The sequence below is a fragment of the Eriocheir sinensis genome, chromosome 30 (assembly GCF_024679095.1).
Source record: "Eriocheir sinensis breed Jianghai 21 chromosome 30, ASM2467909v1, whole genome shotgun sequence".
NCBI lineage: Eukaryota > Metazoa > Arthropoda > Malacostraca > Decapoda > Varunidae > Eriocheir > Eriocheir sinensis.
This window is the reverse complement of record NC_066538.1, coordinates 4,220,567-4,246,810: the sequence shown is the minus strand read 5'-3', so window position 1 is coordinate 4,246,810 and position 26,244 is coordinate 4,220,567. Positions and strand designations below refer to the sequence as shown.

The window sequence follows — 26,244 nt, the reverse complement described above, 5'->3', positions numbered from 1 at the left end:
GTAGGAAGCTGTTTGTTGGTTGCATGGACTTAAGAGACTGCTTGTGATAGGGATTACAGGAAGGGTATATGGTATGTCCTAAAAATATATATAGTGTAGGAACTTAGGAAGACATTGAAGCCAGAGGTGAAATTGGGAAGGGGTTCAGAAGGCATAAGTAAAGTTAGGGACATACGCCATAGCTGCATGTGGCCCCAGAGCTCATCTTTGTCTCATTGGCCCTTGAGTTCGAGACATAAGAAGCCATACCCCGGGATACAGGGCAGGTGTGACGTCCAGGTTACCAGTTTACCTCTCCCCATGTACCCAATGATCAACCAACCCCAAGGAAGGATGAATAACTTGACGAGCTGCATGCTGGGACTCAAACCCAACCTCTCAGATTTGTAACTAGCCCCAATAACCACTGAATATGAGTACTGAAGGGAGAGAATTGACAGATGAGGGATTGAATGTGCTGAGGAAGTATGGGAGCCGGGGATATTGTAGACATTCCTGCTGTTGCCATTCCTTAGGAGTGAGTGAGTTAACAGGAGAGTAAGATGTGCTAGGCATCAGAGCCAATATGGATTGATTGATTAGACTAAAATCATGGTGCCGAACAAAATTACCATATAAAATCGTAAAATTAAAAAAAGTTAAAAATCGTAAAATTATGAGGTTAAAACTTTTCATAATTTTACAATTTTTAAAACTTTTCATAATTTTACGATTTTTAAGAGCATAAAGCCCATATGGAACTACCTTAGAGGATAGTTCTCATGAGGGTACAGGACGTCGGACAAAGATACTGTAGCCAAGGTTCCGATCGCCACCGCCCGTAATACCTTATCAGGTCAAGAAATACAACAAAACCTTAACCACAGTTTACCATATATTAACATACATATATACAATCTGTGAGTATACACTATCTAACACCTTGATACATCAGAATTACCATAAACATGAGTGCAGGTATTCACTGCAGGCCTTGTTAGGGTAATTGTGATTTAGCAAAAACACATGGGGCTGGGAAGGCAGGGTATGTGCCCCACAAGGCGGGTCTTATATAGGCGAAATGAAAATATCATTGAAGTGCAGACAGCACAGGATGAGGGCAAAAAGTTTGTCTGTTGTGCCTCCCTTAGTAAGTGATGGATTGATGCGGTAGTTTAACAAAAATGGTTGTTCCTGCAAGAACAAGACTGGAATGTTTTAAGACACATGGAGGAAATTTCCAAAACAAGCACAGTCAACTAATTTCCTTTAGTATTATGCGTCACTTTGCTACAACTTTCCTTCAGCACTTCCACTGTAGCTCAGCTGTACATTTAAAGCAAATGCTACTTAATGTGCAGAAGTGCTTTAGTTAGCCTTGTAATAACCAACTATTGTGATCACAGTGCTTGATACAATTCAAGTTCATTCTGCTTCCTTTTTTATGAATCAAGTTACTATATACACTAATACTCTGAATGTCACAATAACTTTCTTTATACATCTTGTACAAAGCACCCACACACAATCTTTTAATAAATAGAATATTTTCCTCTTTAAAACTCAGGACAACTAACACAGGGTCTGATACAGTCAACAAAGGGTTTCCTAACACAACCTATGGTGGCCACTGTTTGTGCTCAGGACACACACACACACTCACTCACACACGCCATCCATGGCAACAACAATTAATTATCTTTCTTCATGCGCATGGTGGTCATGCGGTAGATAATGGAGTCCCGGCCAGGGTCCATGTTCCACATGGACAGGGAGATGGCCAGCACGGTGATGGCCAGGACGATGCTCAGCCACAGGATGATGTTGAAGATGGCCGGGTAGTCGGAGGTGTACTCCTTGTTCAGGTTGTTCTCGTTGCCCTGCCAAGACAAGAAAGGGTCAACACTAAGCTACTGCTGCTGCCCTGCCTACAGGTGAGCTAAGTGGCTACATATTTATATAGAGTTACAAACTTATTTTTCTACAGAAATATGTGATGGTAATTTTATGTAGTTAGGAGAGTAGGGAAACAAGTTGGTGAGTGAGGAGGAGGGAGATGGTAGTGAAGAAATCTCTCACCACCACAGACCCAAAGCATCTACTGGGTCTGTAGTGGAGAGATACTTCTTCACAATCTCTCCTCCTCCTCACTCCCCAACTTCCTTCATCTCCCCCCACTTTCTTGCATTATATAAATGGGGAAAGTAGGGTACATATTTCAATCCCTTATGTGCCAATGTTTCTTCAGGTCCTGCCTCCTCCCCTGCCTACCTCTGTGGCCTGCAGGATGGAGCGTGTGCGTCGGGAGAGCTGCTTGGGCTGTTCCACGGTGGCGGTCATCACCACCACACGGTCGCTGTACATGTCCCTCATCAGCTCCGTCACCTTCACCAGCTGGTTGCGGAGGATGGCCGACGCTTCCACAACCTGCCAAGAAAAAGATAGGCTGGAGTTGTGTCCTGTTCCTCCTGTACGATGGATCTCCAGTCATGGTTTGAACTGCGGTGCAATGCGAGGGTAGAGGACTGCTGTGTGGGTTGCCAGAGAGGGTCTTTATTGTTCTGACCCATGGGAAGAAAAGTAACCAATATTGCCCGAAAGTTTAACTCGCCAATAAGGAAAAGGTTAGGTAGACTGTTAGAGTCTTTGTCGAGGAAGTAAGTGTCAATGTAGATATCTCTTTTACTGGCAATATTGGTTATCTATCTCCCCCTATGACCCTGCCTCTAGCCTCTACAGCCACCTCGCTCCTTTCTCCTCCTGAAGTACCGTTGTTTGAACCTGGACTGTGTGATCTGGACACTAACATTTGCCTGCAAGTGTACATCTGCAATAAATAAAATAAACTGGAAGACTATACACTGTTTTGATCTAAGCCTATTCCAAACGAAAGTTACCAGTGCCCTCCCTCACTCATACAGAAACTCTACCCAAGGCACATTGCATCAGCGCTAGTCTCCATCACCTCAGCCCTTAACCCGGTTGCAGCAACAGGCCAAATTTGTGCCATGATATTTATACCCCCCAAAATAGATGATACGTAATCTGTTCATAAATACTTTGATATATATAATAAAATGGTTTGTGTGAGGGGTGATATTTCTCGCTTGGAGGGACCATTAAGAAACATGATCCCCGCTGCTACCGGGTTAAGCTTGTGGTGGGTAAGAAACCATTACCCCAGGACACAGGGCCTGTGTGACATCCAGAGTACCACAGTTTACCTTTCCCAGGTTTCCCAGGTTCCCATTTATCAACCAGCCTTTAGGGAAGGATGAACAGCTGAGTGGGCTGCATACCTACAGCCCAGACCAAGATCAAACCTAGGCCCATGGATTCTTACTAAGGCATGCTAACAACTACTTCACATAGGCACACCATGGACAAAATATATTCATCAATGCGCCTTTGTGGAGAGGTGGTTAGGTGCCTAGCTATGAATCCACGGGCCCAGTTTCGAATCTTGGCCCAGGTAGTCAGCGCGCAACTCATCCAGCTGCTCATCCTCCTTTTTGGACTGGTCAATAAATTTGTGTCTGAGGAAACCTGGGGAAGGTGGTAATCCAGATGTCACACTTGGCTTGTACCCAGAGTTAAGTTCTTACCCACCAAAAGCTTAACCCGGTAGCTGCGGGGATCATGTTTTTTAAAGGCTCCTCTAAGCAAATTAATGAGAAAAAATCATCACTCATGCAAATCATTATATAATAGATATCAACACATTTGTGATCAGTTTATGTCAAGGCAAAAACTTGGCCCGTCGCTGCAACCAGGTTAAGTGCTTCAGAGGTGGAGATGAGCACTGAGGCATTAGTAAACTCTACCCACAACTGATGATACAATGCACAACTTATAATGACAGTGTGCATGCGCCTCACCTGTGGAGAGTTCTCGCCGTACTTCTTGACCAGCTGCTCCAGGCCGCTCACCTCCAGGAAGATGACGTCCTGCCCGCCGTGGGAGAGGGTCGTGATCTCCTCCGCCTGCAGGGAAGGAATGGCTGGTGACGTCAAACTCTGAGGCTACATAATGTGAAACAAACTCTTAACGATGATGATGAAAGATGGCACCACTATAAAAAATGCTTGCCTGCACCATGACGGGCTGGGCTGACTACCATCCAGGCCCTTTAAGAAAGCCTACCAGCGCTAAAGGCTGACACGTTCAAAGAAAAAAAAAAAAAAAAATGCTACATAAACTGACTGCAAACAATTACATCTTAGCTCATAAAAAAATTACTATGGAAGCTGTCTACATGATATTAATTTACTCCCACAAAATACAAGCAAATAATATCGAACTTAAAAGCAGTGAAGTAAAATGAAACCAAGAAACAGTGCAGGACAAGGCATATGCAAAGAAATAAGTGTTTTTAATCACTGTTGATGCGCCTGACAAACACCAAGAGGGAAGTATAAAGATTTATGATCATCTCTGGGTCTGTGTTTCTGCTACATCAATTAACTTCTTCCAAGGGGATGAACCCAATCTCTTGTTTATGCACAATTCTTCATCCTTGGTTCCACATGCTTTCAGTTATCCCACTTTTCCTAATCGAATGGATGTTTTACTTTCCAAACCATAGCATGTTGAGGTAAACTCCTCTCTACCTTGCAATGCACACTCAAATCTGCCAAATCACGAGTCTCATTTAGCCAATAGAAACACTTAACGTAACACTTCACAGAACACTAAGAAGCCCCTACCATTAACTTGCGGACATCTTCACCTCTTGAATATATAAGAAGAAAAAAAAACTTAGTTACAGAAGCTGAAAAAAGTTCTTCCATTATATGTCATCCAGGAACACATGACAACTAAGCTTGACACATCCACCCGACATGAACCACCCCAGCCTCCCTCCCTCTGCCACTCACCGTGCGTGCCGTGTTCACCAGGGCGGCCATCTCCCGCAGGAAGGAGGCATCGGGCTCCTGGGAGTAGTCCAGCACCTGGGTCTTGGGGATGGTGTGGGCCCAGTTCTCGTCATCAGGCCTGGAGGGAGGGAGTCACTGATTTACTCGGGTACAGAGTAATGGCGCTGCAACAGTATTGAGTTAAAATCATGAATATTTATAAAAAGCTAAAAGTTGAGTTAAAATCATGAATATTTATAAAAAGCTAAAAGTTGAGTTAAAATCATGAATATTTATAAAAAGCTAAAAGTTGAGTTAAAATCATGAATATTTATAAAAAGCTAAAAGTTGAGTTAAAATCATGAATGTTTATAAAAAGCTAAAAGTTGAGTTAAAATCATGAATATTTATAAAAAGCTAAAAGTTGAGTGAAAATCATGAATATTTATAAAAAGCTAAAAGTTGAGTTAAAATCATGAATGTTTATAAAAAGCTAAAAGTTGAGTTAAAATCATGAATGTTTATAAAAAGCTAAAAGTTGAGTTAAAATCATGAATGTTTATAAAAAGCTAAAAGTTGAGTTAAAATCATGAATATTTATAAAAAGCTAAAAGTTGAGTTAAAATCATGAATGTTTATAAAAAGCTAAAAGTTGAGTTAAAATCATGAATATTTATAAAAAGCTAAAAATTGAGTTAAAATCATGAATATTTGTAAAAAGCTAAAAGTTGAGTTAAAATCATGAATATTTATAAAAAGCTAAAAGTTGAATTAGAATCATGAATATTTATAAAAAGCTAAAAGTTGAGTTAAAATCATGAATGTTTATAAAAAGCTAAAAGTTGAGTTAAAATCATGAATATTTATAAAAAGCTAAAAGTTGAGTTAAAATCATGAATATTTATAAAAAGCTAAAAATTCATGTTAAAAAATTCTTGGAGATATAAAGTATGTACTAACAGAGACAAGACAGGATACATCAACACCAATTCTTGTCCACAAACACATCTCCATCAACTATTTAAGGCTACAGTAATTTTTCTCAAGGTTGAAGCACATACGAGGTGTCAACGGTGAGGTGCTTGAAGAGGGTGTGGTGCTGGGCCCGGGAACCGTACACATTCTTGATGCGGCCAAACACCTCATCCAGAGACACATCCTCCTTCAGGCCGTAGTTGGCGCCCTCCTGCCTCACGCTGGCCCCCCCGCTATGCACCTCCACCACCACAGCCGCAGTGGGGGGTGAGAAGGGGGAGGTGATGGTGAGCCCCTGCCACAGCGAGTTCTGTTGAAGAGGTGATGATGAGGCTAATATTCATAACCCCTTGACTGTGGATTTCCTACGCCTGGTATTCTCAGATGATTCCGCCTCTCACATCCACTAGTTCCAAAGACTGAGAAGGAGACCAGTTGCATTCTCAAGATTGCTTTATTTGGGTTCCTGGTACAGAAGAAAGGTCAAACTACAACCAGGCTCATAAAACTACCCATGGAAATGCTCAAAACTCCTATGAAAGCCTTTTTAACTTCTTGACTGTGGATTTCCTACATGAAGACATCACCAAGCTAGAGAAATGGAACAAAAAGTGGCTGCTACAATTCAATGAAGAAAAATGTAAAGTCCTGCACCTTGGGAGGGGATATCCAGCATGCCAGTACCACATGGGAAACACTCCACTATCCACCACAGAGGCTGAGAAAGACCTAAGACTATATGTTACCAGGCTACCACTGAAGGCTAAATCCGTGCCAATTGCAGCGGACGGATTAAACACTTCTGGCCCTAACCTAACCTAACCTTTATGAAAATAGATGATGTAGATGAAAAAAAGAGATTTCCATAACACTCCCCTGATGTATTATAAATTCTAATTAGCTAATCAAATGTGTTGCATAAAAAGTTGATAAACATTCTTCATATTGACATTAGTAAAAGGATCCAACACACACACACAAAAAAAATAAAAAAATAAAAATAAGTAAATAAAAAAGAAAAAAGAAAATAAAATAAAATAAAATAAAATAAATAAATAAGACCATACATTGTTGAGTTACTTGCTGCTACCCCTGCCACAGTCTGCTTACCTGGGCCGGTGTGTAGCCGAGGGAGGCCGCCAGCACGTCATCAAGGTCACTGGTCCGCAGGGCGTCGGCGTGACCAAAGCGTAGGGTGTCGGGGGAGTGGGACACCGTCAGCTCCCCCCCGTACACTGCCGGCACACCACAGAGGAAAGGTCAGAAAGTGTAAGCCTGCAGCAACCATGTATAGAAGAAGAAATCATTGGAAAATACTTGTGTGAAAGTAGATATACCGGTGCTGAAGAAGCAAAAAGAACAATGCAGAAATTTTGGATGAAGAGAAAAAAAGAAGGAAAGAAAAGGAGGAAAACAAGAGACCCAGACAGTGAAGGACACATCAGGGAGTGCCGCTACAAAGGCGAAACTCCTGACCGTGAATTGAACTGAACACCAATGCCTGTAATGCACTATCCTCTGTCCTAGTTCTGGGTGTTCTATTGATTTTTCTTGATTACTGTAGAGACTGTTTTCACCTTCACAGTTTAAATATTTTAAGGAACACATGAAACACAGGTGAGCTTCATAGGCTTAAAAATAGCAGTGTATGTGACATTACAGAATTAAAAAATTAAAAATAATATCGCAGACATACATAGAACAGCCCCAACAGTTTGGATAACCTCTCCTGGGCAATAATATTATACTGCATGACCACACACAAGTTCAGTAGGTTCTCAGTTTTGCCAGTACGTATATACCTAACTTGAGGATTCACCATTTTGGCAATGCCTAGTAAGTGTGCTGAAGTTTTTATGCTAGCGATCCTTGCCAGACTAAATAAGATATTTTTTTATTCTTTTTTTTTTTTTTTTTTGGGGGGGGGGGGGGGGGGGCCTATAGCACCTGTAGGCTTTCTTGAGAGGTCTCTTGGGCAACCCAGGCCAGTTTGTGGCACAGCTTACTTCTGGACAAAATATGATACTGTTTATTATGGAGACAGTATTTTCCTCTGAATATCACTACATGATTGACTTTTTCAATGCCTTTTGTGCACCCGCCACCGCCCGCTGGCACAGCCGCAAAATAGCACACAAAGAGGTTCAACTTGCTTAATGTTTCTATATCTACTTCATTCACCGCTCACAAAGATCAAAAGTGGACAAACTAGAACATAACCAGGCAAAATTATGTTTTTCCTGCTGTGTATTCCCCCAGTGTGCATGGCACTGCATGCATACTGAACAGCAGAGCGACTCATTTCTGCAAGGAAGTATTTCTCGCAACACCGGCTGGACCACCGCCACCATATCCTGTACTGCGCTGCGCCCAATAAATTTAAACTAACCAAACCTAACTTTACATAACCAACCAAATGCGAAAGCTTCACCTTCCTCGACCCCCTTTCTATTTGCGACGGAAAAGCAATATGGCAGTGTGTTGCATGGAAAACATTATATGGGGCTTTGTACCCCTTGCCCCCCTTCCATTTTCCGGAAGTGACTTGTTATTGCACTGCATTCAGGGACTAAAAAAGAATCCATGTTGTAAGCATTAGCTTTGCCAGAGAAGGCTGTAGACCCCCTTGTGAATATTATCAAGACACCTCTCAACCTGAAATTGACCGCCCTTTTGGCCACTTTACTTTTGTCTATTATGGGAGCGGTGCGTGGCAGGCTTTTTTTCTGCACTCTCTTTGTTGCCCTTGAGCCGTCTTTGTTGTAAAAAAAAAGGGGGAAAATTTACAAAACCTTAGCCACCTCTGGCAAAGTAAATACTTACATCATGGATTTCTTTTTGGTCCCTGAATGCAGTGCAGTGACGAGTGACTTCCGGAAAGGAGAAAAAATCCAATTCAGGGACTATCTATTGTTGAAAATAGGGGATAATAATTCACATAGGCGTCGCCTCCTCTGGTGGCGGCTGCCATGGTGATGGTGCCGCTGCTGCAGCCGCAAAATAGCTCGCAGAGGGTTTAGGGTGGGGGAGCATATTTAAACTATCCCAACCAAACTTTACGACCTAACAGCTAATGGGGGGGTTTCGCCCCTCTCGACCCCCCCCCTCATGTATATGTGACTTATTTCTGCGAGGAGGTATTTCTCGCAACACCGGCGGCACCGTCGCCATGGCAGCCGCCACCAGAGGAGCCGACGCTTTCGTTAATTATTATCCCCTATTTTCAACAATAGATAGTCCCTGAATTGGATTCTTTCTCCTTTCCAGAAGTCACTTGTCACGGCACTACATTCAGGGACCAAAAAGAAATCTATGATGTAAGTATTTACTTTGCCAGGGGTGGCTAAGGTTTTGTAAATATTATCCAAAAAAAGAAATCCAACCGAACCACTGACAGACTATGGGCCACAGAAGGGACGAATATTAATGGCCTTTTACACCTTAACGCCATTATGCACACCTCCTCCTGGGCTGTTAAATTAAAGGTGTAGTATTTGTTGTTTAATATACTACTAAATGGACGCCAAGGAGAAAATACACGGCTCAAAAAAATAAAAAAAATAAAAATCTATACACAACCATTGACATAGGGATAAATATTAATAGCCTTTTACACCTTTATAACACTATGTAAACCTCTTCCTAGGCTGTTAAATTAAAGGTTTAGTATTTATTGTTTTATATACTATCAAATGGACGCCAAGGAAAAAATACACGGCTCAAAAAAGTAAAAATATAAATCTTCACCTAAACCACCATTGACAGGGACGAATATCAATAGCCTTTTACATCTTTATAACACTATGCACACGCTTTCCTAGGATATAAAATTAAAGATATAGTATTCATAGTTTTATATACACCATATTAGAGTTGCCGGAGTCCTACTTACCGAGGGAGAGGATGGAGAAGAGGAGACACACACCCGCACTCAATCCCGCCATGTTGCCCTTCTGGAGATCAATACGGAGACACAGAAAATGGGAGATCTCTTTAATACCGTTTTTATCCTTTATTAGACTTATTTAACGTGTTTTATGGGTTTTCGATGCTATAATTACATGTTTCATTTATGCTGAGTACGTGAAAGTGTCATAACAAAGCGTATTTCAGCCATAAAAGAGGTTATTTATGTGGTCTTCCCGTTCTCTAGCGTCATGTGACAGGAGAGGTCAAGTGTATAAGAAAATTTTGTTTTTTGGAGAACGTTTTAGTTTTATTAATGGCCTGGATAATAGAGTAGTTATTTTTATCTCAGTTATGAGGTTGATTTTTATGTCATCTTATCATTATCGTTAGCGTCATGTGACAGAAGGGACCATGCGAGAAGGGCGTATAATGCGTCTTTTTGGAGAAGTTACACCCCACTGAAGTCTTAAATCAATATTATTATTTAAGTTAATTATTTCTGTCTGCTGTGAGAAGTTGCTGTAGTTTGTTAAGGCCGCTACGAGGAAGATGCCGTGTGTGAGGAAGGCGGAGTCCCATATTGACAAGTGGAGGAAGGCAAAGGGACAGACTCGGCATTGGGACGTCATTTTAATGTAAACAAAGGCCTTTTTAATGAGATAACGCCCTGAATTTGTTATAAAGACACTATAACCATGCATAACAATCTATCACTATTAATTAGGACTAAAATAATGTCAAAATCTATCCATATATGAGATAAATGAAGCAAGAAAAGACAGACCCAAGGATAAATAATATGACGCCTTGAATTTGTTATTAAGACACCATAACCTTGCAAAGCAATCTTTCACTATTAATTGGGACTGAAATAATGTCAAAATCTATTCATATATAAGACAAGCAGCAACAGAGGAGTCAGAGATAAATGAGATTGCATATTGGTTTAAAAAGATTGATTGATTAATTGATTGATTGATAGTTTATTGTTGCAAATACATCAGATATATACAATACAATCCATTACTAATAACTATGGTTGAAATAATGTCTGTATCTATCTACACGTATGACAAATATGCAGCAACCGAAGACAGTCACAGATTTGATAGATTATTAGTTTTATTGTTGCAAAAAAAAAAAGAAAAGGAGCCACATGCATCCCCTCCCCCCAGGCAGGACAGAGATTTATTAACTATTAATACATGTGTGTAGTGTAGTGAAAAAAAAAAAATACAATGGAATGAGGAAAAGGAAACAAGGGAGGGGGCAATACCTCCCCCTGGACAATAAGACAATAAAATGTGGGGACGGAGAACATTGCCCAAGCACGATAAATGAGATAAAGCCTTATTGTATTGGTTTAAAAAGACATCAGATACATACAATACAATCGATTACTATAAGATATGACTAAAATAACGTCTGTCTCTATCTTTGTATAAGGTAAATGCAGCCACAGGAGACATCTAAAATAATGTCAATATCTTTCGGTAAATACAGCCATGAGAGACGACTAAAATAATGTCAATATCTTTCTATTTATAAGGGAAATACAGCCACAAGAAATGACTATAATAAACTCAATGTTTTTCTATATATAAGAGAAATAAGGAAATAAGGGACAGTCCGAGGTCCGAGATCGTCCCTCCGGCGGGCACAACACAGCCAAGGGGAGCAGAAGCCTCGGTGTGTAATCCAGCCTCCAGGAATCCAAGGCACCATGGCGGCCCCTTCCCGCCACGCCCGCTAGCACCACGCACGCCAGGCCACCAGCACCAGGACGCAGCGGTGAGGAGTAGGCAGAGGGAAGGGGGTGAGAGCACGGGACGCCGCCGCTGTCACCTGCCCGAGGACCCGATGACAGTTGGGGCGACCCGTAGAGTGGGGTGGATTATAAGGATTTGAAGCATTATGGATAGGATTGGTTATATTAACTCGCCCCTGTTTTATTCGCTTCCTTTCTAACAACTTCCTCTTCTCGTCATCTATTTCGTCTACTTACCTGTTACGTGTTATGCACCTGTACAGGTGCCCTGCGCATCATCAATCCAGATCCAGACCTTCACACCTTTAGATTTGACAACTTTTGAGAGAGATGCACAGAGAAGAGGCACCCTTATGAGTAGTTAGCTCCCTGCCTCTTTACTATCCCTACGGTAAACAAAAACAAATAAACAAACCTGGAAAACCATAGGAAAGAGTAAAGATCAAAAGATGTGTGAAAACAACAATGAATATTGTGTGCAAACTTTCCCAGCCACGGGAGGCTGAGTAGCCCAATGCATCAAAATGTGGAACCACTGGTGGGGTTGAAGGGGGATGCCCCCTCATTAGGAGATTCATATATTTATCTCTCTGTTAGTGACTCTAAGGGAGGTTTTTAGTAAGAATCTATTGGGTTTTAGCTGCCATGGGACACTGTGGACTAATCTGCCGCCTGTGGTCACTGAAGTTTTGTTGGAGGGTGAGCCTGTACACAACCAATTATATACCTGTTTCCAATTGGCATAGCAGCCCACCAATGAATCCACATCTTTTCTTACCTGTATTACCTTGTATCACTTCTTAGGTCCTCCTCCTCTTGCTCCTCTCTTCAGCTGACTCACATGCTTTTCAGTTGTGTTACTCTTCTTAATATACCCCATAATATTCTCTTTCCACCAGAAACAAACACTGTAGCCCAGGATGGCTGCATACGAGAAGCTGGTGCGAGCCCTTGAGGCCGTCAAGTTCACCCAGGGCAACAGCAGCACTGGAGCCACCTTCCCCCCAGCAGCCGCCCTTGGGGGTTTGGTGGGGGTGGAGCAGCAGCAGCAGCGGCCACTGGGTCCGAAGGCCTCATTTGCCACGTCATTAACACAGCAGGGCCAAGGACTTCTCAGGTAAGGCTGGTGTACTACGGTTATTCTGTGATTTAAGCAGTCTTTGATCTTATGTAGTATTTTAAGACCCGTTTTATTTATGATGATTTAGGGTCAACTTTTTAGATTTTTTTTGCTCTTTCTGTATATTTTTCTGAATACATTATGATTTATGATTGTCACAAACTTAAATAAATGATGTTTCTTTTTCTGGTGGTAGAGACATCCCCTTTATTGCTCAGATATATTGTTGAAAAAAGTGTTATTGCATTGTTCAAGACTTAAACAATTTTTCAAGTCGTATATTTTCTTTCTGCAAAATTTTAGTTCTTTACAATTGAGCAATGTTTCTCATGTTGATCAGAAAATACTCTGATACATGATCTCTGTATTGAATTATATCAGAATATATGTATACTAAAGCATACATATGTAGAAAACGTGAAAACAGTGCTCAGAAGGGAAAGACTCCTATGGTTTGGACATGTAAAGAGAGCAGGGGAGGATACAGTGATGGGAGTTTTGGAGAGATTGGAAGTAGAAGTAAGGAGACCAGTTGGTAGACCAAGGAAAACATGGAGAAGGTGTATACAGGAAGAATTGGCATTGATGGGATTGGATGAGCATCGGGCAGAAGACAGAGTAGAATGGAGGAGAGCCATAAAGCGTCCAACCGCTCAGGAAGAGTGAAAATGGACGTTAAATGAAATGATGATGATATTGCCTAACAGTATGGTAGTGTCTCAGTGACAGTTATAGTGTTACATGATGACCTTTTTTCATATTCCCAAGCAGCAAGAAGGACCAGATCCTGAGCAGCAAGGAGAAGGCAGCCACTTGCTCTGTGATCGCTGACGCTCTGGTCTCGGCCAAGCCCACTGAGATTCAGAAGCTGCTGTCTGTCGGCATTGAGACGCTGCTGCTGCTGACGGCTGACGCTGACCCTGATGTGCGGACCAATGCCAATGAATCCCTCAACAGGGTCATCAGGGTAAGGCTTGGCAGGGGCTTGATAACAGGAAGGGGAACAAACACACTTGTCTAAACACACGTCAGCCAGTAATTAATGGTACAAATCAATAAAGACCTCACGTTGGTAGAAAGTTCATAAGTATTGAAGTATGTATGATTTTACTGAATTAAGGCATATGGTAACTGTTGGTGTTTTTGTTAGGTTATATTTAGTTTAGGTTATCTCCAGACACAAGATAGGTGGCATCTTGTAGCTTAAATCAACAAAGAGAGAGATTACTGTGTTAGATAATAAGTCTCATTACTGGAGAAGCATATATCAACTTGTGGGATTGTTAATGAGCACAACAAGGATGAGGAGGGACAGGAAAGGGAGGGAGTGGGGGAGTGAGCTGGGTATGGTTTGGTCCATTTTAGCATGTCCATGACTGTACCAAGAACATTACCTCTTTACGTCAACGTGGTGTGTTGCTCCTTACAGAGTTTGTCGGAGACCCAGCTGGGCAAGATACAAGTGGAGCTGTACAAGGAGATCAAGAAGAATGGCTCAGTCAGGAGTCTCAGAGCTGCCCTCACACGCTTCGCTGCCTTGTGCCATCATATCAGGTAGGCAGCAGTCTTTTTTAGCTTGGCTGGCAGAACTTAAAACAGCCTTGCATATGACCAAAGCACATGTATTATCTTGTCTCTGATTTCCCAAAGTCTTATTAATCCTTACAACTTTTTTTACTACTTGTGCATGTACTCCTCCAGACCTCAAAAAGGGCGAGCATACGTCCAAAACTTGCTGCCATATGTGACGAGGATGGCGCGGCGCACGGAGGAGCCCCTTCTGGAGACCCTCGCCGCGGCCCTCGAGAAGATCATGCCAACCCTCGGCCACTTCACCAACGACAACGAGATCAAAAACCTCCTCAAGGCCTTCCTGCCAAACCTAAGCCACACATCTTCGGCAGTGAGGCGGTCAGCTGTCACCTCCCTTCTAGTCCTCTGTTGCCACTCCCGCAAGCCTCCGATGTTCCTCTCCTGGCTCCTCACCACCATCCTGCAGACCCTGGTGCCGGTACATGACGATGCTCCCACTGGCCAGGTCCTAGGGTGCCTGCTGTGTCTGAGGGCCTTGGTGCCGCATCTCGCTCGTCTCTGCCCGCCGACGCTCCCCTCAGATCAGCAGGGGCAGCCCACGTCGCACCTCCATCAGGGGGAACACACCGTCTCCTATGACCAAGTGTTGCAGGTTTGTCCTTTTGGTTGTTGGTATTGATAACGGTGGATATGAATTTTTTTATCTATCCATTCTTTCATTTTTGTACCTTCTAAATATATCTGCTTTATCTAAATATCACCTATGTAAATACTATCTCTTCTCATCTATATATTCCTTTATCTAAGTATCTCATTATCTAAATATCTCTTTCGATCTAAATATCATCTCGCTAAATGTCTCTTGTATCGTGTCCTGTCTCTGAGATGTGGAGATTTTGGTTATATATGCCTCCATGTTTCCTGCTTACTGATGAAGGCAGCTAAAAGAATTGAAGCCAGATCACTGTAAGCTTCAAAAACTTTCTATATTCACAACGGAAGAATTTTATAGGTTCCTTCTTTGTGCCATCTTGCATGCTTACGAAAGAGTTGGTTATGTAACTGCAGCGTCTCACTTTATCAGACTTACATGCCCACTGTCTTGTGTAAAACTTCTAACGTTACTTTTTGGTTGCAGGTTTATGAATTGTGTCTCCATTATAGTTCAAACCCAGACCACAATATCATCACGGCGAGCCTGGAAACACTGCAGGTAAGTGATGCACCTTTGGGCTCAGAACGCATCCACTTTACTATGTCTCAGCTTGATTTTTCAGTGTTTCCTCTACTAGCGATGTAACTGAATAGCCCCAGGCATTTCCACAACCTATATTCCTTTATTCCTGAAACATCTTGAAGGAGTAAAGGATGTGGAAATGTTTGGGGTTATTTAGTTACATCGTTAAGTTGAATATATTTGCTTTACTAGTATATGCACAAACCAATAAGAAAAGTGTTGAAGCTAGATACTAAAATGTTTTTGTTCACCCTTCAGGCCTTGCTGCAGCAGCCCCCCACGGCCCTGCTCCTGACCCTCACAGCTCCCGAGGGCATCTCCAGGTCCAGGATCAAGGCTGACCCCCGTGCCAGCATGCTCTCCTCCAGGGTGTCCAGTGAGTATCCTGCACTTGTATCCTTCAGTTGTGGTGCAAGTTTTATTTTCTGCATATTCTCTATTTTTTATTTTCATGCATTTTTACTTTATACTTGTTTTTGTTTTTCCAATCTTGGAGGTCCCCATGGAAGTACAGGAAAGGGCAAGTTGTATATAGAAAAGTAGTGGTAGTAGTAGAATTATTACTATTAGTAGTAGTAGTAATAGTAGTAGTAGTAGTAGTAGTAGTAGTAACAGTTGTAGAAATATTAGTAGTAGTAATAATAGCAATATTAAGTGTACCATAATCTCATCCATAAATGTCATTAATATTTGGTTTCATCTTATTTGTATTCTTACCTCTGTCTCCCCAGAATCATATTAATTGAAGCTAAAAACAACTTTTTCTCAAGTTGACATTCTCATCTACCTTCTTTAATATCTCTCTTTTTTCCCACCTACACCTTCCTCACCCCTACCCTTACCTCTCTTTATTCTCTACCATATTTAACTGCCCATTCTCATTTATATTTCTCAAGTATCATCCTTATATACCAGTACCTTTTTTTAATTTGCCTCTCTATCCCACCTTCATCTTCCTCACCCCTACCCTCATAAACTCATCTTCCTCCCCCTCTTCCTCCCTCAGGCCAGGTCAGTGTGGCAGCGTCTCTCTTTGAGGATGAAGGCGCAGTGACAGACTTCGGTGTAGGGAGCGAGCGAGTCAGTATGGACATGGACACCCCAGACGGCAAAATAGACATCGAGGAGAGCACACAAGTAGAGGAGGACAGCACAGTGGACGGGGGAGGAGACGAGGGCGGTGGAGGAGGTGGTGAGGGTGGCGAGGGGAGGTGCGCTGAGGGGGAGGAGGATGAACTCAGTGAGGATGTGAATGACCTCTACTCCAGCATCGAAATTGGACAGATCTCGGGTTAGTGTCTGGTGTTGTTGTCTCATGAATGGACTTTATTTTCCCATCGTAACTTGTGTGGATAGGGTTAATCTTTTGACTTAGAGATAATGAAACAGTAAGAGGTCATACAAGTTAGATAAGATATGGACTCAGGTTAATGTTTGATGTCTTTGTCTCATGAGGTTAATGTTTGATGTCTTTGCCTCGTGAATGGACTTTATTTTCCCATCGTAACTTGTGTGGCTCGGATTAATCTTCTGACTTAGAGATAGTGAAGGAGTAAGAGAACATACATACAAGTTAAGTGGTAGAGACAGAGAGTATGCATCAATTTAAGGGAAAACTAGACAAATATAGATATTGAAACAGGACCATACAAGACTAGCTCAGACCCTCTATACTGCAACTAGGTAAATACACACACACAACAACCCTATGAATCTGATGAGGGAGGCAAAGAGTGTGTAGCAATTTAAGGGAAAACTAGACAAATATAGATATTGAAACAGGACCATACAAGACTAGCTCAGACCCTCTATACTGCAACTAGGTAAATACACACACACACACACACACACACACACACACACACACAACAACGCTATGTACTACCTCGCCTTCCCTTGCCAGACACGTCCCTCCTACTTGGCCGAGTGGAGATGAACCTGAGTGGGAGCGAGAAACCCGGCACCAGCTGGGAGAAGAGGAAGCACCCGCCCCGCATGGCTGCCTTCGCCCAGAACAAGTCGCAGGATGAGAAGCAAGTGTCGTTTGATAAGGTATGATGTGGGTCCTGGTTTTTTATTTATTTAATTTTTTTTTTTTTTGGTTTTTATATCCGCTCACAAGTTTTATATTCACTAGGAGTAAAAGCTTGTGAACTGCTAGGCGTCATTAGAGTTAGCAAAGAAGAATTGGTGGTTTAAAGAGATAAGGAACAGTTCTTTTTTTCTTCATTTTTTTTTTCTTTTTTTTCTTCTTTTTTTTACTTTGTCATCTTCCTTTCTTCTCCTTCTTATTTTTCTTTTTCTTCTTTGTCATCTTTTTCTTCTTCTTTTATTTCTTCTTTTCCTCCTTCTTCTTCTTCTTCTTCTTTGTCTTCTTCTTTTTATTATTATTATTATTATTATTATTATTATCATCAACATACGCTATCTGTATATTCCATGTCGCAGGCAAACGGGTCCATCGGCACATTCCTTGACGAGGACTTACCTGTGAAGTACTTGGTGCGTTACCTGACCTCGTCCTTCCTGCTGTCGGGTCACCTTGGGTCGCTGGTGCCGGACCGGACGGTGAGGGTCAGCGTCAAGGTGCTGGCCTTGAACTGTGTGGGCCTGGCGGGGGTGGTCATGCCCTCCATCCTGGCCCAGCCGCTGTTCCTCGACGCTGTGGGGGAAGTGGGTGAGTGGGGAGCGTTGGTTAAGTGACCTTCCTGTGGCATCTATAATTCACTATCTTATTTATTTATTTTATTTTTTACAGCAATGTGAGAAACTTAACTCACCCTCTACTCTTCTGTTCTCCTCAAGTTCCAAATTCCTCCATCAATCATCTTTAACTCTCCCTCCTTTTCTATCCTCCTCAGATTGCCAGTCTCCTCCTCTCACTGTAATTCATCTTTCTTTCTTACCTTCATGACATCACCTTTTTCTTCTGCCCAATCTGTTTATTGTAACTTGGCATTGTTTGTTCGTTTTCATCATGTACTAATTTCCATCCTCTTCTGCCCCTTGTCCACTTTAATTTATACACAATGACTCGGTAACACATGAATGCAAGTGCTGATTCATTCTTTATTTATTTATTTTGATACAGTAAAGGAAGCAGCTCAATGGTCCCCTCCAAAATAAAGTTACAAAAAAACAACAACCACTAAACATAATCCAATCTAATCCCCCATGAAGGTCACCCATATTCTCCGTCCATTCCAGAGTTACTGCAACACGTGGACGACATTCTTCGCTTCCACAGCCACGCCGACCCCCAGATCGGCGCCAGCGTGGGCATCGTCATTGGCCAGTTCATCCGGGCGAGCCTCGTGCACGGCTGTGGCCAATACAACGACTTCAGCCGCCCCAGCCTGACCCTGTCCTCCCTCCTCGAAATCCTGTGCAAGGTAAGTACGATGGAAGCATGTGTCAGATCAGTGTTGCTATGTGGCTCTGAGATATGAGAAGTGAGAGAGAAAACAGACAAAAACAGAGGGCAAGATAAAAGGAAGATAAAAAAAGATGGAAGGGAGAGAGGAATAGAGATTAACCCCTCAACTGCGGATGTCCTACAAGAAGACATCACGAAGCTACAGGAACGGAACAAAAAGTGGCTGCTACAATGCAGTGAAGAAAAATGTAAAGTCCTGCACCTTGGGAGGGGATATCCAGCATACCAGTACCACATGGGAAACACTCCACTATCCACCACAGAGGCAGAAAATGACCTGAGAGTATATATGTTACCAGGCTACTAGTGAAAGCCAAATCCACCAGCTGCAGTGGACTGGTTAACAAAGAAGTTGGAGGATATGTATGAAGGACCAGGTGTGGCTGTGTATTTACCCCAATGAGTAACGTAATCATAGGTTTTTGTTATACTCTACCTAATGGCTATTATTGGTTGGCTGTGATTGGAGAAACATTTATGTCCTGTACTGTCATCCATTCTCTTAGGTATCTCCCCTTAAGTTTCCTCTTGATCTCTTTAGCCCTTACTGTTATTTATTATTATCATTCTTTCTCCTCTCCACAGCTCCTCGGCCACGACTCGAGTGTAACGTCCCGAGGCGCCATCACGGGCCTGGGGCTGTGCGTGGATGAGCTGCTCCACTCCCTCCACGCCTCCGTCATCCTCTCTGTCCTCCCGCACCTCATCAATGTCGCCTCCAACCCTTACTGGCTAGTCAAGGTGAGTTTAGTGTGGCAGTTTTTGGTAATTTTAAGGGGATGTCCCAGGAACACATTTTGGGGGCTTATTATTTTTGTATTTTTCAGCTATTACAAGCATCTTTTTGTAAGTATGTATCATTGTTTATTGTCACTCCACCCCTCTTCCATTTATTAACCAGGACAAACATCATCGGATAGTTGTTTAAAGGCACGCCACTCCTCCCCTTCCATTTTTCAACTAGCACAAGAATCTCTGGGTGGTTGTTAAGAGGCACTCCATCCCTCGTCCATTTTTTCAACCAGTGCAGTAGACCATCTATTTAACACAAGACATATACCAAAGAGATCCGAGCTGAATGGAGGTGTTATTTCAATGAGATTTATCAATTTGGGACTGGCGGGACTTTTTTTGTGTGCGTATTTGTGAAGGAGTCAACTCAAGCGTGCATTAAAAAGCATGCTAAAGGGAGGGTCTGTTGTGCAAGAAGTTTGGGGTAATTGATTAGTCATTCCACTCTACATCTTCGAGTCACTGTTTAGCGTCACTCCACCACCACGTAACACTCAAGTCAGCCAGTGTGTCGTTGCGTTTCAGGTGGAGCTGTGTGACCTCCTCTCAGGCCTGCCACTCAGCTTCACCGACCACGTGGAGAGCTGCGGCAACACCTCCACCCCGGGCAGCTTCGTCCCTCTCCCCCCGGCCGACAGGTTTTCCCACCGCATGCTGACGGCTGTCCTCGTGCCCCTGCTAGCGGACCAGGACCCCAGAGTGAGGATAGCTGCTGCCTCGGCCTGTGTCAAGTAAGTGGTCATTGGCGATAGTTTGACAAGGTTTCTGTACCATGAACATGAAGAGAATATCATGAGAAGTGGACTAATCTTTCTTGGCTTTTATTTATTTATTTATTTATTTTTTATTTTTTTCCTCTACTCTCTCATCCATCACCTCCATCTCTTCCTCCTTTCCTCTCCCTTCCTTCCTCTCCCTTTCCTCAGCTAATCTTCCTTTCTCCCTTTTTTTTCCTTCTTCCTTTCCCCCCGTCTCTTCTTTCTCTTCTTTTTTGTATATATCTCTCCATTTCTTCCTTTTTCTTCTTTTCTTTCTTCCTTCTTTTCTTCATTTTGTGACCTTTTATTTTATTTTACTCTTATTAGGTTATCTTTCCACCCTCGGTATAATTTTTCTTCATGTTCCTCAGTAATAAGCATCTGAAAAGGACGAGTTACAGCACCATTTATTTATTTATTTATTTTTTTACAGCAAAGGAAACCGCTCAAGGGCAAAAAAAAAGGAAACAATAATGAAAAAAAGCCCGATAATCACTGATCCTATAAAAAGAGTTAAGAGGAGTGGCCGAAAGAGAGGTCAATTTCAGGGCATACACCAATAAATCAATCACTCAGTCTGGAAAGTGCATCACCTTCCTTATTGTCATTCTTTCAGACTTGTTCCTGAGATCATGAGTTCCAGCGCCCTCATCCACAAGGCGGCGTCCACCCTGGCTCACAGCGGCCACCTCCGGGAAGAGAAGGAGGACCCAGCCAGGAGCCCCGGGCCGCACCACCACTGGGACTGCCGCAGCCTCCCCTCGCCCCCTGTCCCCCCCTTCCACTGTCTCTTCTCGGACGGGAGGGGCCAACTCGCCTTCAGGTCAGATTACATTATTTTTTATTTATTTATTTATTTATTTATTTTTACAACAAAGGAGACAGCTCAAGGGCAACAAAAAGAGTGTAGAAAAAAAAGCCCACCACTCAACATGTTTTCAATTATAAAAACGAAACACAGACACACATTATAACTGTTGCTGAAATCCATGAACACAAGACTATTTAATGTGAAATATGTACAACTCTCCCTCATTCCCCCAATAATTTCTTCTATCCCACACCTACTTACACTTACAACTCTCCTTTGCTCCCACTATCACTCCTTCTATTCCCCACTTACTTAACACAGATATGTTTTTGTTTATCTTCTTTTTCACCTAACCCAACCTAACCTAACCTACCTTAACCTTACCTAACTTATCCTAACCTAACCTAACCCAACCCTACCCAACCCATACCAACCCAACCCATACCAACCCAACCTAACCTACCCAAACCTAACCTAACCTAACCCAACCCAACCCAACCCATCCCAACCCAACCTAACCCAACCTAACCTACCCTAACCTAACCTAACCTAACCATTGATTTTCTTAGCTAATTCTATAGATGTTTTTCACCCACTTGTCTCCCCTATAATACCCTCTCTTTCCCCCCAGCAGTGAGCACCAGGGGCAGGGTTTACAGTCCGTGCACAGCCAACACACGGAGGACTCGCTCTCCCGCCTCATCTACGCCTTCACCACCCACCTCATGACGTCGAATAACAAGTTCCTGGTGGTGGGTGACACTCGCTTGGCATTCTGTTACCTATTATTTTGCTGTTGACCATTCAGAAGAGTTATTTTTTCTGTCTCTCATATTTTTATTGCTAATTCTAGAGTAAGGAGGAAAGGGGAAAGGGGAAATAGATGATAATAAAGCAGGGAGAGAGAAAAATAATCAAGGTAGATGTACACTAACCAGCCTCCTTTGAGTGTGGGGCAGCATTTCTCTTATTTTTTATGCTCTCTTTCTCTCCTCATTCCACCTTTTGTCTCTCCTCCTTCCTTGCCTCCTCCTCCTTTTATTTGCTTGCTTCCTATATTCCTTCTTTATATCTTTATCTTTTTTCTTTGCTCTCTTCCTCCTACACCTCTTTTTCTCTCTCTCCTTCTCTCCTTCCTTTTCCTCCTCCTTTTATTTGCCTATTTCTTATATTCCTTCTGCATATCTTTCCTATCTTTCTTCTTCTTTGGTCTCCTCTTCCTCTCACTTCTTTTACCTGTCTTCCTCATTCTCCTTCTTTCGGTACACACACATGATTGCAGTGACAGTAACCAACCTCCCTTATGTGTTGGGTAGCTTGGGTGTGTGGAGGCTCTGGCACAGCTCAGCGAGAGGTACCCCCCAGCCCTCCACTCCGCCGCCTGGGGTTGCAACATTCCACATTCACAGTCCAGGTAAGACACACATACATTGATTTATGTGTCCCTCTAAACCTGATAAAGTCTGTAAATGATTGTTCAGAGTATTAAGTCACTAACACTTCCTTTCTGTCTTCCATTCAGTGTTATCAATGCCTATCATTCTAACCATTTCTTACGGTTCTTATAGTGTTTATATTTTTATGGTTTTTATTTCTTATTTCTCTATTTAATGTGAAATATGTGCATCTTTCCCTTGTTACCTCAATGATTTCTTCTATTCCTTACCCACTTACACACACCTCCTAACACTAACCTAACCTCCCACTATAATTCCCTCTATTCCCCACTTACTTACCTACTTACTTAAACACAGATATATATTTTTGTTCATCATCTTTTATGTTTTCTGTCTTCCATTGATATTTTACCTAATTCTATATATGTTTTCTGCCCATAAATTGTTGTCAGGAGTCACTAACATGTCTTTTCTTTCTGTTCAGTGAGAGCACCAACACTCACATTGGGCTGATCACTCTAGTCCTGTCGCTCGCCGGGGAGTCTACCATCGCAGGCGACCTCTCCGTGCAGCAGAACATCCTCACCATTGCCTCAAACATCCTGGCCGGTTTGTTTGTGTTTTCTTCTTGTTGGTTGTGGTGTGTGTGTGTGTGTGTGTGTGTGTGTGTGTGTGTGTGTGTGTGTTTAGTAAAGGAGACAGACTGAATAGAAATAAAAGAAACACAAAATAGGGATAAAGAAGACAGGCTGAATAAAAATCAAGCCTTTGGTCATAAAAATCTATTGTTGTTGGTGGTGTTTTTATTGTGAAGAAGTCAGACTGAAAAGAAATAAAGTAGACAAACTAAATAGAGATAAAGAAGACAGGCTGAATAGATATCAAGCCTTTGGTCATAAAAATCCATTGTTGTTGGTGGTGTTTTTATAGTGAAGGAGTCAGACTGAAAAGAAATAAAGTAGACAAACTAAATAGAGATAAACAAGACAGACTGAATTAAAATCAAGCCATAGGTCATAAAAATCCATTGTTGTTGGTGTTGTTTTTATAGTGAGTCAGACTGAGAATGAATAAAGTAGACAAACTAAATAGAGATAAAGAAGACAGACTGAATAAAAATCAAGCCATAGGTCATAAAAATCCATTATTGTTGGTGTTGTTTTTATTGTGAAGGAGTCAGACTGAGAATGAATAAAGTAGACAAACTAAATAGAGATAAACAAGACAGACAATTAAAATCAAGCCATAGGTCATAAAAATCCATTGTTGTTGGTGTTTTTATACTGGAGTCAGACTGAGAAGAAAGTAAGGAGTTAGGCTGAATAGACACAAGAACACAGACTGAGTAAAAATAATCCGTCTTAGGAAGAAAAACGCTGGAAAATAAAACAACACTGGTAAAAGGAGGAGGAGTTTGGCGTTAGCATAGCAACCTAATGAATTCTGAAGTGTTCTCTCATCATCTCCAGGAATTGCCGTTAGCGTGTTGAGGTCGAAGAAGGAGAGTGCTGGAGCAAAGACACCGTGGTCCTTCCTTGGGGCTCCGCAGGTAAGAGAGAGAGAGAGAGAGAGAGAGAGAGAGAGAGAGAGAGAGAGAATAAAGAATGCCATTTAGCTAAGAATCAGTGCTATGTAAGATATGGCCTGCCCAAGTCCACTTCTCAGAAATCATAAGAGCATATCCAACCTTTGCCTGTTCTATGGTCAATGATACTTGCTTGCAGTCTCTCTATACACATCTGAAATCTCCATACACCATATTTTATTTATTTAACCATTTTTTTTACAAGGGAGACAGCTCAAGGGCAACAAAAAAAAGAGTAGAAAAAAAAAGCCCGCTACTCACCGCTCCCACAACAGACAAAATTAAAAAGTGGCCAAATGAGAGGTCAATTTCAGGTTGTGTTGTGTTGATTGTGTTATTTTTTTATTTATTTATTTATTTATTTTTTACATCAGAGGACACAGCTCAAGGGCAATAAAAAGAGTACAAAAAAAAAAGCCTGCTACTTGCCACTGTGTTATTTTCTACCTTGTGGTGTCTTGATACATCTCCATCCGTCCATCCCCCAATACCCATTTATCCCCAGCTGACGTCAGTGGCAGAGGCGGTGGTCCAGCACATCCTACGAGTCCTGTGCATCTACTCACACGTGCTGGAGGACATCGTGCCAGGAACCCGACCCTCGCTGGCGCCCCTTGCCCCCCCTGCTGCCATCTCGCCCATCAAGGTGTGTTTCCAAGAGAGAGAGAGAGAGAGAAAGGTTATTTATTTACTTATTTATTATTTTATTGAGAGATTGCTGAAGAAAGTTTGTGTATGACGAAGGAAAACCAGGAATAGGAAGGGAAAGAGAATGAGAAAGAAGACGAAGAGGAAGAGAAGGCGGAGTAGAATAGGAAGGAAGAGTAGTTAGGAGAAGGATGAGAAAGAAACGTTAGAAGTCACTGAAGACCAGGAACGTTCTTTATTTTATCCATTTATTTTTGAGAACCTTACTAGCAAAAAAAAAATAACGTCCTTTGACACGCTGCTCGTCCCCCACAGAGGCGGTCACGAGCCGAGACTTCCGGGGACAAGAACCGCCAACAATCACCCAGCGGAGGGGACAAACCAGGTACGCAGCATCGATTTATACACCAAAGCTCCCCATTAACCCGGTAGCAGCGGGGATCATGTTTCTTAATGGTCCCTCCAAGCAAGAAAAATGAGAAAAAATTACCCCTCACACAAACTGTTTCGTAATATATACCAAAGCATTTCTAATCAGATTAGACTATGTATCATCTGTTTTGGGGGGTAAATATCATGGCATAAATTTGGCCCGTCGCTGCTACACGGTGAAGCCACAAATTTGGCCCATCACTGCTACACGGTGAAGCCACAAATTTGGCCCATCACTGCTACACGGTGAAGCCACAAATTTGACCCATCACTGCTACACGGTGAAGCCACAAATTTAGCCCGTCGCTGCTACCGGGTTAACTCCTCATTACTCATTTGTTTTTACCCTTGAGTTGCTTCCTTTGCCGTGAAAAATATACCTCATAGCAAAGATAACCAGAACAATGGAGATAACTTACTAAAGAATAAGTATGCACCTTTTCAATAAGTTCGTCCTTCCACAGAGACGGAGGAGAAGGATCGGCGGCCAGGGAGGTCAGGCTCGATAGGGTCCTTTGCCCATATGCCGGAGTATATCAAGATGTACGACGTTCTGAAGAATGCTCACACTAACTATAAGGTGAGGGAGGACGTGCTCGTCTCCTCTAATGCAACACAGATCATTACTTCCAATCACAATCCAATCTTTTTTCTTTGTTGTAGCAGTGTATAGTGGACTTTTTTGTTGTTGTTTTTGTTTTATGACCTTGATGTGCCTCCCTTGCAGTATAAGTGAAAAAGAGGTCTTTATCTCTTCTAACTTTCCTCTTCCATTGTCCCTTCATTTCTTCATAGTCAGCATATCTTCCTATGCTTTCAACACTCAAAGTCTCGGTCACCCCTCAAAATCTTCCTCTGTTTGTCTCTCTATTTCTTTCCACAGCACATCTTCCTTCGCTTTCAACACTCAAAGTCTCGGTCACCCCTCAAAATCTTCCTCTGTTTGTCTCTCTATTTCTTTCCACAGCACATCTTCCTACACTTCCAACACTCAAAGTCTCGGTCACC

At 42.3% G+C, this 26,244-nt stretch overlaps 2 protein-coding genes across 5 annotated transcripts in view; one reads left to right on the top strand and one right to left on the bottom strand.

The window, feature by feature from the left end:
• Positions 1-854: 854 nt before the first annotated feature.
• On the bottom strand, positions 855-9,865 carry LOC127005481 (renin receptor-like). Its single transcript, XM_050874379.1, has 7 exons — positions 9,703-9,865; positions 6,921-7,045; positions 5,897-6,120; positions 4,857-4,974; positions 3,858-3,962; positions 2,251-2,406; positions 855-1,859 (listed from the first exon to the last, which is right to left on the bottom strand). Exons 1-7 carry the CDS (start codon positions 9,752-9,754, stop codon positions 1,671-1,673), a joined length of 969 nt encoding a protein of 322 aa, XP_050730336.1. The 5' UTR covers positions 9,755-9,865; the 3' UTR covers positions 855-1,670.
• A 1,478-nt stretch (positions 9,866-11,343) lies between these two features.
• Positions 11,344-26,244, top strand: part of LOC127005480 (huntingtin-like) — a 39,587-nt gene continuing 24,686 nt past the window's right edge. Inside the window, exons 1-21 of one of the 4 annotated variants that reach the window (XM_050874378.1) lie at positions 11,344-11,510; positions 12,387-12,604; positions 13,379-13,574; positions 14,037-14,161; positions 14,309-14,792; positions 15,279-15,353; positions 15,636-15,753; positions 16,384-16,668; positions 17,281-17,429; positions 17,826-18,054; positions 18,585-18,769; positions 19,399-19,554; positions 20,131-20,336; positions 20,980-21,186; positions 21,809-21,926; positions 22,491-22,588; positions 23,056-23,180; positions 24,041-24,120; positions 24,662-24,802; positions 25,120-25,189; positions 25,701-25,816. In XM_050874378.1, coding sequence (XP_050730335.1) covers positions 12,408-12,604; positions 13,379-13,574; positions 14,037-14,161; positions 14,309-14,792; positions 15,279-15,353; positions 15,636-15,753; positions 16,384-16,668; positions 17,281-17,429; positions 17,826-18,054; positions 18,585-18,769; positions 19,399-19,554; positions 20,131-20,336; positions 20,980-21,186; positions 21,809-21,926; positions 22,491-22,588; positions 23,056-23,180; positions 24,041-24,120; positions 24,662-24,802; positions 25,120-25,189; positions 25,701-25,816 — 3,360 coding nt within the window. In that variant the 5' untranslated portion in view covers positions 11,344-11,510; positions 12,387-12,407. Of the gene's footprint in view, positions 11,511-12,386; positions 12,605-13,375; positions 13,575-14,036; positions 14,162-14,308; positions 14,793-15,278; positions 15,354-15,635; positions 15,754-16,383; positions 16,669-17,280; positions 17,430-17,825; positions 18,055-18,584; positions 18,770-19,398; positions 19,555-20,130; positions 20,337-20,979; positions 21,187-21,805; positions 21,927-22,490; positions 22,589-23,055; positions 23,181-24,040; positions 24,121-24,661; positions 24,803-25,119; positions 25,190-25,700; positions 25,817-26,244 lie in introns of all 4 variants that reach the window. The other 3 variants (XM_050874375.1, XM_050874376.1, XM_050874374.1) reach the window with 3 other exon arrangements.

What these genes read in the sequence shown, in the direction of transcription:
- LOC127005481 (XM_050874379.1), bottom strand. Translation starts at nt 9,754, where the DNA reads ATGGCGGGATTGAGTGCGGGTGTGTGTCTCCTCTTCTCCATCCTCTCC. An exon ending in TGGTGAACACGGCACGCACG is followed by an intron (nt 3,963 to 4,856) that starts GTGAGTGGCAGA and finishes CCTTCCCTGCAG; the next exon opens with GCGGAGGAGATCACGACCCT. An exon ending in CCATCCTGCAGGCCACAGAG is followed by an intron (nt 1,860 to 2,250) that starts GTAGGCAGGGGA and finishes TTGTCTTGGCAG; the next exon opens with GGCAACGAGAACAACCTGAA.